This window comes from Piliocolobus tephrosceles, chromosome 10 (assembly GCF_002776525.5).
Source record: "Piliocolobus tephrosceles isolate RC106 chromosome 10, ASM277652v3, whole genome shotgun sequence".
NCBI classification, from domain to species: Eukaryota; Metazoa; Chordata; class Mammalia; order Primates; family Cercopithecidae; genus Piliocolobus; species Piliocolobus tephrosceles.
This window is the reverse complement of record NC_045443.1, coordinates 44,880,838-44,900,466: the sequence shown is the minus strand read 5'-3', so window position 1 is coordinate 44,900,466 and position 19,629 is coordinate 44,880,838. Positions and strand designations below refer to the sequence as shown.

The 19,629-nt window shown below is 53.3% G+C and overlaps 1 protein-coding gene across 10 annotated transcripts in view; it reads left to right on the top strand.

Moving 5' to 3' along the window:
- The first annotated feature begins 10,631 nt into the window (after positions 1–10,631).
- HDAC7 (histone deacetylase 7) overlaps positions 10,632–19,629 on the top strand; it is a 38,879-nt gene continuing 29,881 nt past the window's right edge. For 9 of the 10 annotated variants that reach the window (XM_023231230.3, XM_023231229.3, XM_023231237.3 and 6 more), the window contains exon 1: positions 10,632–11,073. In XM_023231230.3, the coding sequence (XP_023086998.1) occupies positions 11,055–11,073 (19 nt within the window). In that variant the 5' untranslated portion in view covers positions 10,632–11,054. Of the gene's footprint in view, positions 11,074–19,444; positions 19,504–19,629 lie in introns of those variants that run through there. The other variant, XM_023231227.1, reaches the window with a different exon arrangement.

Below are 19,629 nucleotides of genomic sequence, written 5' to 3'. Positions count from 1 at the left end.
CACCAGCACCTCAAACTCCACCTGTGCAAAGCTCCATTCTGCATTTTCTTCCAAATTTGCTTCTCCTCCCATATTCCCTAACTCAGCTACTCAAATACCTTTGGGGTTGGAGTCGCTTTTGGAAGAGGAAAGAGGAAGGTGGAGGCTAATGAGCCTGAAGAGGCAATCGGATTCTATCAACCTTCTGCTCAGAGAAAGAGCGCTGGGAAGGGCAGGAAAAGGCCAGTTGTCAGGGAAGATGCTGCTCCATGCCTCAATTTCCTTGTCTGCCTGGACACTAGAACTGATCCAGGTCTAGAGGCAAATGCTTGAAAGCCAAAGGGAGTGGTCACCCTCCTAGAGCAAATTAACCCTTTACACTGACCTCACCAGCGTTTTCCTTCACCTCTTGAGCCTCTTCTCCAACAAGAGACTGGAAGGGATGCAGAAGAGGCAAAGCTATAAGTCTAAACTTGTGCTGTTCATACAGTAGCCAGTGGCCACGTGTGGCTACTAAGCACTTGAAATGTGGCCAGTCAGAATTGAAATGTGCTATAAGAATAAAATATACACTGGCTTTCAAACACTGAGTATGGAAAAAAATGTAAAAGGTTTCATTAGTAATTTTTTGTTTTGATTGCATATCACAAAATAATGTTTTAGATTTACTCCATTAGGTTACATAAATATACTACTAAAATGAATTTCACCTGCTTATTTTTCCTTTTTTTGATGTGGCTAATAGAAAATAAGTTACATATGTGGCTCACATTCTGTTTCTATTGGACAGCGCTGATCTAGACCCTCCCAGCAGGTGAAATGTGGGGCTCCAGGCTCAGGAGACAAGGGCAGTCCATGACAGACACAGGTACAGACCCTACTAGAGGTGTGGGGCAGCCAGAGCTCCAACCAGATGTCTCCAGACACCGATGGACAGATTCTCAGTGGCCAGCCTCACTCAGGCAAAGCAAAGCCAGGCAACATTTCCTGGAAAATTCCTTCAGTCTTTGACTTCATGAGGGTCTCTGGACTGAGGCTTAGCTCTCCTGAGCTTGTCCCTGTAGATGCCCCATTATTCTGGAAAAGCACTCACTCAGGACCACCCAGACCTTTGAATTGCCTCACCTTGATAGTTCATTGGAAGATTTTTCTATCATTCCACCTAGGCCAGGTCCTGGATCTCTTTCCAGAAGCCCAGAAGTGTCCTTCCCCCTGTCTAGAGCCCTCCCTCCTACCCACCTGGGCTCAGGCTCAGCTCCCCGCAAGCTGGGAGGGGATGAGAGATGGAGGTGTGCTCAACCTGACCTTGAACCTCCCTGTATACTACCTGGGTCACAGGCACATTTTGAGCTCCATTTCTAATGCCTATCCTTCTTGGGGAACAGAAGGAAACAGGAGGGGACCAGGGGTGGCAGATATACTCCATTGGGCTGCCCTTCTCTGTCTCATTCTCCTTTTCCTGTGCCCCGGCTGCGCCATTTGAGGGCACTGAAGCTGGGGCCCAGTCTGCGTGGGTCTGCCCCTCCCTCTTCTTGCCTAGATGACTCCACCTCTCCCAGGTCCTGGCTGGGATCCGAAGGCCCCAGGCAAGTGGGGGAAGGGGAGCCACTCCCACTTTCCCAGAAGCTGCTGCTGCCTCTTCCTGTTTTGCTAAAACTCTGGCTCTGGACTCAAGCAAGGAGGGGGAAGTCACCAGCTCCTGCCCCCCAAAGGTCAACCTTGGCCCCCTGGTCCTCTTAGTTATTTATAACCCCCTGACCCCCCCACCCCCAGGCACTGGCTAAGGAGCTGGATGTCTCCTCCCTCAAATAGCAGCTGTGGCCATTGCCCCAGGGATGCAGCCAGATGGGCAGATCACTCCAGATGTGCAGTGTTTTGGGAGGGGAGGCCAGGCCCTTTCTGCAGTCCCTGTGGCATTCCCTGCAGCCTGGTCCAGGTTCCCCTCAACTTCAAGACAACACTTGAGGATCTCAGGAGGATCAGGAAGGTTGCACCTATTTTCCCATTTCTGTAGCCTGGCTGTACACCCTAGAAAGGTCAGCTTGGGCAATAGGCCCTATTGGATTCATTTGCATAAATCAGCTCAGTGATCACTTTGAGACCTCAAATTATAGAGGAAAACAGGTTTAGGGAGACAGAAGAGACAGGACACTGTCTTTCTTCTATTACTGATGTGAGCATTGGAGCTCTGTCCCTAACAGCTCAGTGTGTGTCAGGCACTATAGCTAAGTACTTCATGTCCCGATCTCATCAGTCCCTGCAACAACCCTAATATAGCAGGCACTTCATCCCCTAATCTGCAGATGGGAAACCAAGACTCCTCGAGGCTAAATAATATTGTAAGGTCAAGCAGTGGGGAAGCAACAAGCTCCAGCCCAAGCAGCTCGATACTAAATCTTTGTTCATAACCACAGTACAACATCTCCTCACTCTGTCCACTCCTCTGGGTGCTTTTAAATGATCTCTCTTTTTTTTTTTCTTTTTGAGGTGGAGTCTCGCTCTGTCACCCAGGCTGGAGTGCAGTGGCACAATCTCAGCTCACTGCAACCTCCGCCTCCTGGGTTCATGCCGTCCTCCTGCCTCAGCCTCCCGAGTAGCCGGGATTACAGGCGCCCGCTACGAGGCCTGGCTAATTTTTGTGTTTTTAGTAAAGACAGGGTTTTGCCATGTTGGCCAGGCTGGTCTCGAACTCCTGACCTCAGGTAATCTGCCCACTTCAGCCTCCCAAAGTGCTGGATTTACAGGTGTGAGCCACCACGCCGGCCTAAATGATCTCTTAAAAGCTCAGTGCAGGGGGCCGGGCTTGGTGGCTCATGCCTGTAAACCCAGCACTTTGGGAGGCTGAGGCACATGGATCACCTGAGGTCAGGAGTTCGAGACCACCCTGGCTAACATGGTGAAACCCCGTTTCTACTAAAAATTCAAAAAATTAACCAGGCGTGGTGGTGCGTGCCTGTAATCTCAGCAACTCGGGAGACTGAGGCAGGAGAATTGCTTGAACCCAGGAGGTGGAGGTTGCAGTGAGCCGAGACTGCATCATTGCACTCCGGCTTGGGCAACAAGAGTGAAACTCTGTTTAAAAAAAAAAAGAGAGAGAGAGAAAGCTCAGTGCAGGGAACCCTGGAGCCCAGGACTCAGGGCCTGCTCAAGGGAGATGTCTGCACATTGTCTCTGCCTCCTCTGCCTTCCCACCCCTAGCCATTTAGGCCAAGCTGGAGTGAGGGATCTGATGAGACAGACTTCTAGAATCACTGTTCTGGGTTTCCTCAGATCCCAAGCACAGAGGAGAGCAGGCGAGGGCAGAACCGTCTCCCCAATCCACATTGATCCCAGGATCCATTAGGTCTCTCCCTGCTTGGAACTCTGGTGACTCTGAATCCACCCTCTCCTTTGTGGCATATGTTATTCGAATCCCTCATCCAACAGTTTTCTCCACTGCAGGTTCTGTTCTTAGACTGTATCCTGCTCCCCAGGAGGTGATGAATTCCTCACTGTGGCTTTTTTTTTTTTTTTTTTTTTTTGCCTCTGTGCCTGAGAGCCTGACACGGTGCCTGGCACAGAGTAGATGCTCAACAAATGTGTGTTGATGAAGAGGAGTATAATGGTGATCATCACGGGTGGAGTTTTTCAAGTTCTCAGCCAGGACACCCCTGCTCGCCTCCCAGCTTAGCCGCCCTCAGCTCATTGCTCTCTTTCCTGCCTCTAATCTCCTGATTCACAGGTGCATAATCCAAACCCACCCTAAAAGACACTCCTGGGGAAAGAGAGGTGAGTGTCCTCAGGCCAAGACCTTCTCAGGGGTCTCTCCTGGAGATTCTGGAGTCAGAGGTACGTGCCTCCAAATAGGAAGCATTGAGATTTGTAGTAAAGTGGGATCCTGTCTGCCAGCCAGTATAGCCCCTGGGCAACTGGAGGGTTGTGCTGGGGCCTATGGCAAGGCCGAAGCTCAAGCCTACCAGCGGGAGGATCACAGTACCCCTGCAGGGGCCCACTGGAGCAAGTAATGGTAAGCTGGCTGCAGAAAGGCATTTTGCAACTCAGACGAATTTCTTCTCACTCATGATTAGAATATGGCCCAGTGGCTGCCTCCCTGACCATAATCTCTGCTGGCACAGGCATCTCCGGGCTGGGCAGTGAGGGCTGTGGAAGAAGCGCTGACCTAGAAGCCTGGGGGCCCGAGTTCTCTGCCTGCCCCGGCCCTGATTAACCATGTCATCTCTGGCAATTTACATCCTCCTCATGTCTTCCATTTCCTCATCTGTAAAAGGAATGGTTTGGATTAGACCAGGGAGTCCCAAACTTAACCACACCTTAGAATTACCTGTGGTGCTGCAGGTTCCTGGGTACTATCCAACCTTCTCAAAGAGTCTGATGGGGTCTGGGATAGGACTCAGGAATCTTTTTTTTCACAGGTTCTTTTAAGTGGTTTTTATTTACTTATTTATTTTTTGAGTGAGTCTTGCTCTGTCGCCCAGGCTGGAGTGCAGTAGCGCAATCTCAGCTCACTGCAACCTTGACCTCCTGGGTTCAAGTAATCCTCTGCCTCGGCCTCCTGGGTAACTGAGATTAATGGCATGTGCCACCACACCTGGCTAATTTTTGTATTTTTAGGCGAGGTGGGGTTTCCCCATGCTGGCCAGGCTGGTCTCAAATTCCTGACCTCAGATGATCCACCTGCCTTGGCCTCCCAAAGTACTGGGATTACAGGCGTGAGCCACTGCACCCAGCCTACGTGGTTTTGATATAGTGTTAGGTTTAGGGGATCCTGGAGACTAGATAATCTTATAAAACACTTGCAGCTTTTGGGAGCAAATATTCTAGTAAATGGAATGGGTACATCGTGAGGTTTTGCTGCTGAGGGGTTTTATCAGAGAGCAGGTGATGGGTAGTTTTATTTCATCATTATCATTATTATTATTTTGCTGCTGGCACCATTGTTATAGAAGGATGTGGTGGGTGCCCATCTGTGTGTTTCCGCCATGAACAAGGTTCTGGCCTAAGCGGGGCCTTGCTTACCTCAGGGTTGGGAGTGAAGCTGGGAGACGAGGGTAGGGAGGGAAGGGCTTTCCCTGGTGGGTGGGGCCTCTTGGCAAGGGGACCCTGCTTTCCCTCTCTCCTGGGTGGAGTTTGGCTCCACAGGCTTTGGCACCGAACTCGAACTCGGGCTGAGAGCGTCTCTCCCCACCCATATTCCTCCCCCACTTTCACATCTTAGCCACTCAGCCCTGGGACTGCCTCCTTCTAGTCTTCCTTTCCCAACTTCCTCCCCAGGCCTCTCCAATCCTGCCAACCTCATTCCTGAGCCTGGCTAATCTGTTTGCCACCCTCTGCTTCCTTGCCTCGCCCTTGCACATGCCATTCTCTCTACCTGGAATGTCACCCCCTCTTCTCTCCCCACCCTGATTCACATCTCTGGGCTCTTTCAAAACCCAGTTTGACCGACACTTGCCAGCTTCACTGAGGCCATGTTGAGCCCTGATGTACTCCGGTCTTCCCTCTTTGCGATACATTTATTTACACTTGGACTAACAGAATCAGAAAACTGCTTTAGACTCAGAAAAACAAATAGAGATGATCTAAAGCAGCCCCCTCATTTGATAGATGAGAAAACTAAGGCCCAGGGTGGTTGCAACTTGGCCAAGATCACACAGTGAGATTTTTAAAATAGTTGGCGTTGCAAGAGGCTTTCAAGTATTTTATGTGTTTGTTTTGTTTCCTCAACATTCTGTGACCGATAGAAGGGCAGGGGCTTTGTTTTTGTTTTTGTTTTTAATGTTCTTATCTCCGCACTCTGGGTGTGTTGTGTATCCAGGAACTAAAGTAAGCAATTGTAATATTTGTTATGCCATCAGGACAATAATTCTAAAACTCACAGTGGTACAAATCCTTTTATGTATTCTTCATCTGATTTCAGGCCAGCCCTGTGAGGTAAGTAGCCAAGATATTGCTATTTACAAAGCAGGAAACTGAGACTTAGAAAGGTGTGACCCAGGAAGTTAATGGCAGAACTGGGCCTAAAACTCAAGTTCCCTGACTACCAGCCCAGGCTCCTGATCCCCACAATGTCTCCTTTCTAGCTCTCTCCTGATGCTCCTGGCTGGGGACCTGGCATAGTCAAAGGGGTGACCGTTGCCATCTTTTCATTCGTGGTACCTTCTCTGTCTTGGGCTTGAGGAGACTGTCTGGCTTCCTGCCCCTCCCCATCCTGTCCCAGTGCTTTCTCCTTGTGTCCCCTGCCACATAGTTGGCACATAGACACATACACGTATATTCAGAACTGCAGGTGTCTAGGGCAACAGACCACAGGGGAAACCACATCACCTTTGTTGACTCTGTAGGGAGATGGGGGTAAGGGGAAGGGACCAGCTTAGTTCTCTCCACCTGCCCCAGTCCCCACAGTCATCTACCCTCCCAACCTGAGGCCCTGGTACTTATAGCCACACTGCAGCCTCTTCTTGATCTAGCCATCCAATTCTAGCCCAGAAGGATTTGGCACCTCTTCCCTTAGATCGTGAAATCCTAGATAGGGGACTGCCTGCCTGTACCCCAAAGCCACACCCCCAACCCTACCTAGAATACTTAGACGGTTCCTCTGATTCTGCCTGTGCTGTGCAACAGAGAAGGGTGGGAAACAGGGATGAGACCACATGGTTGGGGTCAGAAACTCGGCATCTGGAATGAGATGTATAGGGACCTCAAGGAAGCAGGCTATACTGAAACAGGAGACCCTGGCAATGGCTTCTTCATTGTTTTGACCTGCTAGGAAATTGTACAGGCTCTGAATCAGACATACTTGGGATTAAGTAACTTACTGGCTCTGTGGCCTTGGGCAGATCATTTTGTCTTTCTGAGTTTTACTTTGCTCATGGAAACAATGGGGATAATAATGAGATTTAAGTGAAAGGGCTTTGAACAGTATGTGATATGTAGAACATGCTCAATAAATCCTAAATTATCTTTCTTACCTTCTTTTTCTTCCAGGCCTTCCTTCCCTCCTTCCTTTCCTTTCCTATCCTTTCCTTCCTTTTTTTTTTTTCCATTTCTTCTTTCCTTTCTTTTTTCCTTCCTCTACTTCTTATATCTCTTATGTCTGGTCCCATTAAACCCTTTATTTGGAGTTGGGGACCTAATCTCCCCTACTAATCTGCAAGTCCCAAACCCTATGAACTGGCATTTGATTCCAGATCCAGAAACTGAAATGCAAGATCCAAACTAACCCAACACAATGGGTGTCCACTGAGATCTCACTGAGGCCTTGGGGAAGGAGCACTTTCTGGTTGGCTTTGTGGGAAGTGTGTGAGGATAAGCGCAGGCTAGGGGAGGAATTGTGGCTGTGGCCTCCACATCTAGAAGGTTGGGAACAGAGGGTATCAGAAAGTTTGGATAATTTTCTGGGGCTTTAAATCCTGGCACAAAGTAGGCACCCAATAATATTTGTTGAATGAATGAACGGCCCCGTCACTTACTAGTTGCGCAACTTTGGTCAGGTTTCAAACATAAAGGCCATGCTTACTCATGAGCATAACAAGAATTATTGTTAAGAATAAATGATCTAATGTTTGTCCAGGGGATAGCAAGGACTACTACACAGTGAATGGTAAACAGTAGCTAACTAAGGAAAGAAGGGGAGGAAAAGGAGAAAGAGAAGGTCAAGTAGGCCCAGAGTCCCAAAGGGAAGCAGATAGGGGTGTCTTCAGGCTTTGTGCTGGCCAAAGACTCTAGAGAAGGCTCAGGAAGCCAAGGCAGGTCCTCTGGGGCCAGTCTCTTCTGCTAGGTGTTCAGCTGAGCAAGCTATGAGAGGCCTGGACTCAAGAGCTTTTTAAAAAAAAGGCTCCCCACGGTAACCAGGCTACAGGAGACAGAGGTAGCTTGCATTTCTCTGTCTCATGTCTCTAAGGTTCTTGGAGGCTTTCTAATTTATCCTGGTAAGGGACATGTGACTTAGAAACTGGCTTAGGATTCTGCCATGAGGCGGGGTCTGGTAAGTACATCTGGCAGGGGAAGGAGAGACACAGTCCAGCTTTCCCAGATGCAGGTTGCACATGCTGTCTTTTTCTCTGACCGTATGTTGGAGGCAGTGAGTCCTGGTCTGTGTAGAAAGCCACATGTTGGGCAGTGTGTGGACAGACAGGCAGGGAGATAGCCTTTTTACTCAGATCACTCAAAATCCAGTGATGAGGTTAAAAAGAGAAAGAAGACTCACAAATAAATGCATGCACAATGCACATGGAAGAAATGAGCATAAAAGGGCCTGGCTTTAGTACAGAAATAGCTACATAAGAGCTACGGATATGTGTGTGTTGAGGGTTGGGAGCAATTGTGGAGCTAGACAAGGGAGATAGCAAGCATGTGGCTGGGGGTCTGCAGTAACCAAGTAGTTTTTCAGGAGTCTGTGGACACCAAAGAGGCATGTGGAAGGAGGATGATCTGGCTTGGAATTGAGGGCTGGGGATGACATCCCTAAGGTGGAACAGCATGTGTCTTGGAGAGTCAGCATGGGTAGTTATGGGGTGAAAGAGTGTACTGTAGGTGTCCAGTTGGAGTCTCGCTCTGTCGCCCAGGCTGGAGTGCAGTGGCCGGATCTCAGCTCACTGCAAGCTCCGCCTCCCGGGTTTACGCCATTCTCCTGCCTCAGCCTCCCAAGTAGCTGGGACTACAGGCGCCCGCCACCTCGCCTGGCTAGTTTTTTGTATTTTTTAGTAGAGACGGGGTTTCACTGTGTTAGCCAGGATGGCCTCGATCTCCTGACCTCGTGATCTGCCTGTCTCGGCCTCCCAAAGTGCTGGGATTACAGGCTTGAGCCACCGCGCCCAGCCTGGAGAAGGTTCTTAAAAGTCATGAACATCAGTCCCAATTGGACAAATAACTCACAACAAGTTTGAATTCTGTGCAAGACACTGCAAGAAATGCACCCATGACTAAGGCAGTAGCTGCACTCATGGATATCCACTCTTGAATGCTCTTGGAAGGAAGAGTTGATACAAGTAGACTAGGTGGGTGAAGGTCAATGTATAAAGATCACACAGTTCAGGGAAGAATCCTTCTTGGCTATGGGAATCTGGGAAAGCCTCCCGGAGAAAATGGTACAGTCACTTTCTTTTTCTTCCAGTCCTTCCTTCCTTCCCTCCATTCCTCCCTCCCTCCCTCCCTCCCTCCCACTAGATAGGGAGTGGGTCTTGAGGATTGGAAAGATTTCAACAGAAGGAGAACGGGGCTGGGGAGGACATTTATTTTGGAGGGAGCATGGTAAGCGAAGGCAAGGGAGTGCGGAAGCGTGAGGACATGATGGGAAGCAGCTAGCAGCCCAGTCTGTTGGAAATAATGATAGTAATAATAGCGACTAACACTACTGAGCCCGAAGTACCAGGAGGCACTGGGCAGGGATGTGTATGGAGTCTGGTGCCAGGTTGTAGTAGGGCTTGAATGCCAGGAAAGGCATTTGGGAGGATAAGTTAACAAGCGCAGAAGGGTTGGATCTGCCTGTCAACGGAGAACTGGGACAAGGAAAGGGGTTGAAGTAAGAAGTCCCATGCTGAATATGCTGGTAGCAACAGATAGTGAGTCCTGAGCTGTGCCTGAGGGAACAGAATAGAATCTATGGTTTGAAGTTCACGACCAGCATGGCCAAGCCCTCCTAGGCTACTGTGGGCTCCTGCTTCCGATCAGACCTGACTCCACCTCTGGGGCTGCCTCAATTTCTCCTTCTCTGGATTCTTGGGGTTTCTTAGGATTGTGGGAGATAGGATGGGGTCAGGGGAAGCTGCTCCTTGGTTTGCAGTGGTGGCACCTCAGGCTGCAGAGGCCAGTGTTCCTGTGTGGTGGACCTCTCCTCTTCCTAGGAGCAGCTCCAGATTGCTGGAGGCGGACATGGTTGACCAGCTAGCCCAGGAAGCACAATGGCGAGGTCCTTAACCCCTGACCCCTGACCCCTGAATCTGACCTTCTCTCCAGCTAAAAGAGGAGGGAGAGGCAGGGAGGGCCACTGCCTAAAGCCGGCCCTGAGCTGAGTTTATTAGCTGAGGGAGGGCTGGAGGCGGCTGCATTCCGACTCACAGACTGGAACATTTCTGTGATCCGCTGTAATGCACTGGGGGACACTGGGCACATTGCTGAAGTTTGACTCATAGGGACCGGGAGGGGGAAATAGGGGGGTTGTGGAGGGAGAGGAATGGGAGGAAGAGAGGAAGAGGAGAGGAGGGAAGGAAATCCCTTGAGAAATTTCTTTAAAAAAAGAAAACTTTCAAAATCTGCACCACCCCCACACCCTTTTTCTTTTAATAGGAACAGGCTGGACCCTTCCGTTCCCCTCAGCAGGCATGGTGTGTGTGTGGGGGGGTGCCAGGGGGGGAGGGCTGGGCAGTGATTCAAATCAGATCCTGGAACTTTCCTGAGGCAAGTCGTGCTTATGTGTGTGTGTGGTGGGGGGTGTTCGTCTGGGATTCCTTGTATGGGACATGGGACTCCACGCGTGTCCCACTGTGCCCGCGTGCTTGTGGCCCGTACGGATATGTAATGTGTGCACGGGGGTCCACCCCGAAGCCCCAGTGTGTGCTGTGTAAATGATTCTGCCCCTTGTAAACATGGATGCGTGCTCGTGTACGCTGTGTATGCGAGGGTGCGTGCGCCCAGGTAGCTGGGTTTCCGGGAATTGTGTACTGCACCGAGCGCCTCGCGGCGGCTCGGGCTCGGGGCCGCGGCCGGCGTTCCGGCTTCGGCGCTGCCTCCCTGGCGGTGCGCCGCACCCCGCCGCGATCCGGCCGCGCGTGGTGTCTGCGGCCCGCCTGTGCGCCGCCCGGTGCAGTGTCTGCCGGGGCGGTGTGTCCCAGGGCCGCGAACGCCTGCCCCCTCCCTCCCCTCCCCCTTGGCCCGCTCTCAGACTCAGATAAAGCATTTCCTTCCATTGTCATCCTACCCGGCCGGCTGGGCTGCCAGGGCCCTCCCCCTCTCGGCCCCCTCCCTTCCTCTCGCCGTCTCACAGTCGCTCTGCAGCCTCCGGCGACTGGGGGGATGTGAGGCCGGCGCCCCAGCCCCCCGCCCCGCCATGAGCCCCCCGCTCTGAGGGCCCCGGCCCCTGGATGCACAGCCCCGGCGCTGGTGAGTACTGGGCGGCCGCCCCCCGCCCCGCCCTGCGCGCGGCACCCAGCGCCGCCCGCCCAGGCTCGGCCTCCGGCTCCGGCTCCGGCTCGGGCTCCGGCTCGGGCTCCGGCCGGCCCCGCGGGCCCAGCCCGGCGTGCACCCCCAGACCGCGCCCGTCCCGCCCGGCTCCGCTGGGCTCTGGCAGGCTCCGGGTCGGGGCTGGTTCCGGGGGCCAGAGGGCTCGGGCCTCCCGCGGGGCGCCCACATCCGCCCGCCCCGGGGCAGCAACAGGCCCGAGGGAGGGAGTTGGAGGCCCCGGCCGCCGGTGCGCGGGCCCCACGTCCCATCACCCCTGTTCCCGGGGAGGACGAACCGAGGAACCGGGGAGGGAGGGACGGCAGCGGTGGCCCGGCGAGGGGGCGGTGCTCCGGGGCGGAAGGTTTGGAAGCGCGAGGGCAAAGGGCAGGACCCACTGAGTTGGGGCTGGGCTTTGTGGGGCTGGACATCAGCGCCCCCATCCCGTGGAGCCGGGCAGGGCCCTACTCAGATCCTTCGGCGGGGAAAGAGGTCCCTTGGAGGAGTCTCTGAGTGGGAGGTGTCTCTGAGCATCGCCCCCCATCCTTGTTCACCCATCAGGGTGAAGAGACACCTGTGCCCTAGTGAGCTGTGGAGGTCAATGCCGGCAGCGGCGCGGGAAGGGGGGTGCCACAGGCTGTGTGAGGGATGGGGGACAGGATGTGCACCCCCCAGGCCTGGGGTCTGTTAGTGTTGGGGAGTGTGAGAGCAGGCGGCAAATCTGGCGGATGGGCTGGGTTGCCACCACCAGAGTTTTAGGCCTGTGGGCTAGGAGAGAGCCCTTTGGGGCGCTCAGGCCACCTAGTGCCCCCACCCCCATTGCTTCCCGCTGTGGCTGCCTGTTTGGGTCTGACCTCCCCAGCCACGGCTGCTCCTCACTCCTCATCCTCTCTGGCTGAGGAGGCCACCCAAAGGCCTCCTGCACACCCAAAGGCCTCCCCCTGCATCTGGACAGTGGCTGTCTGGCTGCCAACACTCCTTGCCCACTCTCCTAGGCAACATCTGCCTGAGGCCCAGCTCTGCCTGCCGCTTTCTAGGGTGAGAATGGGGCATCGGCCCTCAGCGGCCCTGCTGGGAGCTCAAGATCGACTTCTCAGCCTGTTCCCTGGACTTGCATCTGGACCTGTGGGACCTTCCTTAGGACCGCTATTCAGCCATAGGGCTGGAAGGAGACTGTGACTCAGGTCCTTGCCCTCTAATGAGGCGCTTTGGTGGCCTTTTCCTCCTCCATAGGCTGCTGCTACCCATGAGTTATTAAGTCATTTTCTTCTTCTCTGCAGTCATTTCTGAGGGAAACTAAGGCACAGAGTAGTCCCACTGAGTGGTACCCATCCCAGCAAGCCTAGACTGTAACCAGGTCTTGGATCTACTGGGACTAGTCCTCTGCCTTTAGTCCCCTTGATGTCCCTCCTTGCCCAGCCGGGCCAGGCTCAGACGCAAGCTCAGAGCTGCCTCCTGGTGTTGCACCTGGAATGGTGCTGGTGCAGTGTTCTCCCGAGGCCTCTGTGTCCCTTATTTGGTGGGTGTCTCTGTGGCCACTAGGTCTTACAGTGGGTTTTGGGGCAGGGAAGTTTGCATGTCTAAGCAGTTCACTCCACTTTCACACTGAAGTTCAGTTTCCCCTTCAGTAAAATGGGGAGAAAATTCCAAGCACACTTCTCAGAGCAGAGCAGGAGACGTTGACTGTGGAGAGGAAAATCAAGGTTCAGTGCCATTATCCACCGCCTCCAGTTTGCTTAGGGATAATGGACCTCAGCTTTAGTCCTTGGTGTCCTCTGGGCATGGAAGCTGGAACTTTCTCAATTCTGATATAAAACCCTTGGGCAAGAGAGAAACTCATGTGTGATGGGGTAGGGAGTGGAGACCCTCTGGTAGCTGTGGGCATGCTTGCCCAAGGACTTGGAAGACAGAAGCCTGTGAAACCCCATCTCTCTTTGCCTTCTTTCTCCTGGCCTTTCATTAAGGGCTGGTAATTTTGAAGTTGGCAGGGGCCTGAGAGAAGGTGAGCTAATGCAAGGCCCAGGGTCACTCAGTCAGGGAATGGCAGGCAGAGGGGGGCCAGAACCAGGCCTTCTCACTCTGCCAGTGCCCATTCTGCTGGCCCACCCTCCACAGCTTGACTCTTCCTGGCCTGCCCTCAGACTTGAGACTGGGGCCTCCAGTGTGGTGTGGGGCATTGCTGGAAGCAGGGCCTGAATAAGGCCTGGGGCCAGGGGGAGGGCATCTGTCCTCCCGGAGGCTCCCAGGACTGTGCGTTTGTGTGTGTTGGATTTGTTCACTAGATGGGGCACTTCCTCTGGGGCAGGAAGCTTTGATTTCCTGTGGTGATGGTGAGGAGGGGTTGGTAAGGATTAGGAGTTGGGGGCTCTTGGGGGCTCAGCTCTGGGCCATCCTCGATGTTGTTGTTTGGAACCACGGAGGGGCAGGGTTTCTGCTTAAGACTACTTCTTCCAGCTCTTGGGAGGCAGGAAGGAGAGCCTTGGTAAGGAGGCCCAGGCAAGGCTGGAGAAGGAGGCTGTGAGAGCAGTGAGCTGGGGGTGGGCAACACAGCAGGAAGCCCGGTCAGCAGGTGACCCTGCCGGGTATTGTGTTTCCTTGTAATATTTTCCCCCTGTTTCTGTGGTAACCTTCCCTGGAGGCCCCAGGCCTTAGGGCTATAGGAAGGTGCCCCCAGACAGCCCTTTCCTTAGAGGCCTGAGTATTAGGAGGAGTCCCTAGATCTAGCCACCTCCCTAACCCTTTTGGCGCCCTAGGACCAGGGGCCTGGGAATCTAAGCAAGTGGCCTGAGTGAGCATGGACTCGGGGGCTGGGTGGAGGCCCTTTGGCATCTTCTGGGGGGAAGGGAGAGGGAAAGAGGGGAGCTGGACACCCGGAAGGGCTCTGAGCAGCTTGAGTCGCTGGCCTAGCCTCTGCCTCCTCCCAACCCATCCCCACTGCCCTCCTCCAGTCTCCCTCCTCCTACAAGGGAGAGGTGGGTAGCATGCTGCCTGGGGCAAGGGGCAGGGGTGGGGGTGGCAGAGGCGGGAGGGATGTTTTCATCAGCAGAGCATAGCTCCTTTGGTCCTGGACCAGTTCCCAGAGGCAAAATAAATTCAGGACAGCGTCTGTTTAGTGTGGGTCTGCATGAGGTGTGTGTGAGCACACACTGAGTGTGTGGTGGGTATCTGTGTGTGTACCCCTTCCCCCCGCCGTGTATGCTGATGTGGTGGCTCCCGGCTATTTGTGATCTATGTGGTGGTTCTGTGTTAGGTGTTTTGGGAGTATGCACACATAAAAGACAGATGTGTATCATCTGTATGGTGCACACCTTTGCAGGTTATGGCCCTGTGTGGGGTATGTGGAATACATGGACATGTTTTTTGGGGGTATATACCTGGGCAGGAGTGGCTTTTTAATAGAAGTCTAGATGTTGGCTTGTAAAACACCATCTCATTCGGGATTCTCAAATGCGGGTTCCTTGACCATTTGCTTCAGAGTCACCTGGGGAATGTGTTAAAGATAAAGATCCTGGGCTGGGCGGGCGCGTTGGCTTACACCTGTAATTCCAGCACTTTGGGAGGCCGAGGCAGGTGGATCACCTGAGGTCAGGAGTTCGAGACCAGCCTGGCCAATGTGGCGACACCCCGTCTCTACAAAAAAATACAAAAAATTAGCCAGGTGTGGTGTGTGCGCCTGTGATCCCAGCTACTTGGGAGGCTGAGGCAGGAGAATTGCTTAAACCTGAGAGGTGGAGGTTGCAGTGAGCCAAGATCAAGCCATTGCACTCCAGCCTGGGCGACAGCAAGACTCTATTAAAAAAAAAAAAAAAAATTTCCTGGCTGGAAGCGGTGGCTTTGGGAGGCTGAAACAGGCAGATCACTTGAAGGCAGGAGTTTGAGATGAGCCTGGCTAACAAGGCAAAACCCCATCTCTACTAAAAATACAAATTTAGCTGGGCACAGTGGCGCAGGCCTGTAGTCCCAGCTATTTGGGAGGCTGAGGCAGGAGAATTGCTTGAGCCCAGGAGGTGGAGGCTGCAGTGGGCCGAGATCGCGCCACCACACTCCAGCCTGCCCAATAGAGTGAGACTCTGTCTCAAAATTAAAAACATTAAGATCCTCAGGCCCATTCCAGATTGACTAGTCAGAATCTGAGGGGTGGGGCCTGGGAATCCAGATTTTAACATGTGCTTCAGGTGATCCTGGGACAAGGCTGTATTTGAGGACCACTGCCCTGGGTCAACCTCTTCATTTTTTCTTTTGAGGGAACAGACCCACAGAAGGTATGTAGTTTCTCTAAGGTGCTGGGCCATTAAGAGGAAGAATCAAGAGAAAACTCAAGGCTTCTAAGACCTGTCCAGGACTTTGTGCTCACCCATCTCCCCCCTGTGTGTGTGTGTGCATGTGTGCTCATAACTACACTTCGTGATGACGTGAACCTGATTGGGCTGGTGCTGATTGGGGCTGATCTTTCCTCTGGGGTCTTGGCTTTCCTGTTTTCTGATCTTGTTCTTCCTGCTACATTCTGCTGCCTCCTTTTTGGAGAACTCCTGGAACTGTTGAGTGTCATCCCTAAAGGTCAGTGTTGGCAACCAGGGAATCATGTTGCTGAGCCAGTCATTCAGCAATTCATCCATTCACTGGATCCTAGCTGAGCCTTGCAATGTTCCAGGCACTGGGTACAGATATTCAGTGAACACATAGGCACAACCTCTGACCTCAGGGAACTTCCACTCTCGTGGAGAAGACAAACAGAACAAGTAGGCAAGTAAAGGAATGAGTATGTGTGACTAGTTACACACTGTGATAAGCCTTAAGAAGGAAATGAACGAGGTATGGCAATAGAGAATAACAAGGTGGGACTTCCTTTGATAGGGTGGCCAGGGGAGGACTGCCTAAGAAGGTGACATTGATGCCGTCTCTCGCCTCCCCAGGCTGGAACTGAGCTGTCAGAGCCTCCGGAGCCGTGCTTGGGAACTCCCTGGATCCAGGTGGAGGCCCTGGGTTGAGTAATGGCTGAGGGTTGGAGCTGAATTGCCAGCCTCTCACTTGGCATGGAAGATAGCAGTCTCCTCGCCTCAAGCATCCCCAAAGGCTAGCAGAGGGGACAGCAGAAGGGGGAGCTGTACAAGGCCAAGATCAAGGCCACTTCCTTGCTTGGGGAGCACCTTTTTCTTCCATGGGTCTGAGTTCAGGGCCCTGTGGCCATACTGAATGTTGAGAAGGAGGCCGCATCTCCCCAGGAGCTCTCCTGTTTCACCTTCCTCCCACCTCCTTCCCTTCTCCGCCATCTCACCCATTGGGGAACTGCTGTGCCAAGTCCCTCCCCTCTGGTCTAGCCTGTTGCCTCTGTGGCCACTGGGATTTATTTACTTGGCTCAGGAATCACCAAAGAGAGAGGATCAAGGCCTAGAGAGGACCTGGGCCCTGGAAGAGAGGACAGAACTGGAAAGAAGGGCTGGGGTCGAGACAAGAGAGGACAGGGCTCAAGGGAGGGCGGAGGCTGGGACAGGAGAGGCACACGGGGAAGACCTGAGCCCAGATGGCCCTTTGGCTGGGCTCTCCAGAGTCTCTCCTGGGCCCTTGGAATCTGCTGCCCAAACTGGGGGAGACTCTGAGACCAGATGGCCAGATGGGGCTGATTCAAGCCGCGGGCTCTACATCAGCTGGGAGGAAATGCCCCGGTGGGGTCCACCTGCAGCTCTAGGGCTTCACCCCTCTCAGGAGGTTAACTTTCACATCAGCAACTGGGGCGTCAGGTTTCGGCTCTAGACCAGCAGGCCTCACCCCCTCTCACCTCCAACCTCTTCTCCCAGGAAGGTTTTCCTGGGAACCCAGAGCTTTGCTGCAGGAAGGTGTTGCCTGGCCCTTTCCTTAGATTCTTGAGTGTCCAAGGAGCCCTGACACCAGGCCTGCTTTCCCCCCTGCACACTGCCAAGGCTGTCTTCCACCCTGGGCCTCTCTGGAGGCTGCTCAGTGCTCTTCCCCACTCCCAGGCCTTCCCCACCCAAGCTCCACAGCAGGATGGGGAGGGGACTTCTCCTCCTGAGGAGGGCCCTGGGCTAAGCTCACCATCCCCACCCTGTCTCCACACCACTTCCTTTTTCCTCCATGTTGCCTGCAGGGATTGTAAACCCTGGTGGTCAGAAGCTTTGGGCCTATAGGGTCAGCCTCTCACCCTGGGGATCGGCAGGGGAACTCCATTCCCCTTCAGTTCAGCTTCCTCCCTGCAGGGCCCGTTCCAAGGAGCCTAGCTTAGGCTCCTGAGGTGACCCCAGCCCAGAAGTCCCATTCTCCTCTACCCCAGCCCCCAGAATGGCAGGAGGAGCAGGGCAGTCGGGGAGTGACAGGTTCGGAAAGAGTCTGGGGTGGGGGAATTCGGCGATTGGGCTGTAACCGTCTTGTTTTGCTTGCCCCACAAACCTGCACGTCCGGGGCGTCCGCTGCGCCCTCCCGGGCGCGTTCAGGTTATAGAACTGCTCTCAGAATGACAGGCTGGTGGCACCCGGCTGGGGCGGGGGGTGGGGAGGTGAAGGGGGGAGCCCCAGGCAAGGGGGAGCTGGAGGGTTAAAAATAGCAGCAGCCTTGTTTCGGTTAGCAAATGTGGAGGCGGGGAGCTGGAGGCGGGGCGGGCGGCGGACGATGTTTGCCCGCAGCGCAGGGCTGTGCTTCCCCTGGGTCCCGGGAGTGAGTCACGGCGGAGACGCTGAGGAGGTGCTGGCGCAGCACCCCACCCCCACGGGGCGAGGGGCTGAGCGCAGTCTTCGCCCCCCCGGATACCAGCGCTAAAGGAGGTGTGGCAACCGGGGCCGCCTTGAGTGTGAGCCAGGGGCATCGTGTGATAATAGGGAAGAAATGTGCCATTCTGACGCCGGAGACCTGAGTTTGAATCTAAGTCGAAAGGTCTGGGATCTTGAGTAAGGATGCAGATGGCTCTGAGACTTGATTTCCTAGTTTCAAGTGGGGCTTTTCTCTAAGCATATGTAAACACTTGGTGCTTAAAGCACTCTGCAGATGTTAATTATCGCCTTAGACCCTACTGTATATATGGCAACGCCTGGCAGGAGAGCATCCTGTAAGGACGCAGAGGGAGGAATGGGATGGCCTTGGCTGAGTCTTGGTTTCTCCTGCAAGTGTGATTATGGGTACATTTTGCTCTGTGCCTCCACTTCTTCATCTGTAATGTGAAAATAATCACAGTTTCAACTTTATGGAGTTGCTATGAAGATTAAAGGAGATAATGTAAATAAAGTTAGCTCCGTGCTGGTATGAAGTCAGTGCTCACTGAATATTCATCATCATTATTAATGTTATTGTTCATATTTTTTGAAGGTCAGGGATAGGGAATGTTGCAGACACGAAGAACAGAAACTGGGCCTAGCCCCAGTTCACAGAAAAAACCAGGCCAAATCCCTGTTCCAGATTCCTCCACCCATCAGGGCCTGGAACAGCCAGAGCTGTAGCCAGAAGTCATAGGGTGGACCCCTGCTTCTCTTGTTCACTCCTCCCCCAGCCTCACCCAGTGAGGCAGGGTGAGGAGGGACCCCAAGGCCCTGAAGCCAGCTGCTCCTGGAGAGGGGCTGCTGTGCCAGCCTGGGGAGGGTCTGGGACGGGGCTGCCCTGATGGCCCCGATGTGGAGTACCTTGCCAGCATCTGCTGGGGTGACCTTTATTTTAGCCCTTCCCTTGTTGCTCTTATGAAGAACAGAGGAGGGGTGGGCAGGTCAGTGATGTCAGCAGTGAGTATTCCCAGCACAGCGGCTCTGGAAGAGGCATGAGGCATTTCTTTCAGGAAATGATCATTATTCAGCCAGAAGGCATTCATTAAGTAAGTCCTGACTTTGTGCCCAGCCCTGTGCTAGGCCCTTGGCGAGATTCAGGAGAGGCAGAGGACGCTGGGTTGTAGATAACACGGAACCTCAGAGGATGTATGGTCCAAGAAGACACGGGGGCGATGAAAGCCCTGTGGACTAATTCTCACGGGAGCCCGAGGTCACACTTTGACTTTGCTACCATGGGCTGTGTCTATGTACGTATATATGCTGCTTAATTATTACAGAGGCAGTCCATGTGCATTGTTGATACTCACACAGGACAAACCAGTAAAAGCTAAAAAATAAAAAATATCACAGACCCATCAGTCAGAGATCACTGCACATCTTTCCATTTCCTTGTGTGTCTTTGTGTGTTGTAATTTTTTTTTTTTAATTCTCCCATTTCATTTATTTATTTTAATTTTTTTTTTTTTTGAGATGGAGTCTCGCTCTGTTGCTCAGGGTGGAGTGCAGTGGTTTGATCTCGGCTCACTGCAAGCTCTGCCTCTCAGGCTCAAAGGATTCTCCTGCCTCAGCCTCCCGAGTAGCTGGAATTACAGTTGAATGCCACCATGCTTGGGTAATTATTTTTTTGCATTTTTAGTAGAGACAGAGTTTCACCATGTTGGCCAGGCTGGTCTCAAACTCCTGACATTGGGTGATCCGCCCACCTCAGCCTCCCAAAGTGCCGGGATGACAGGCGTGA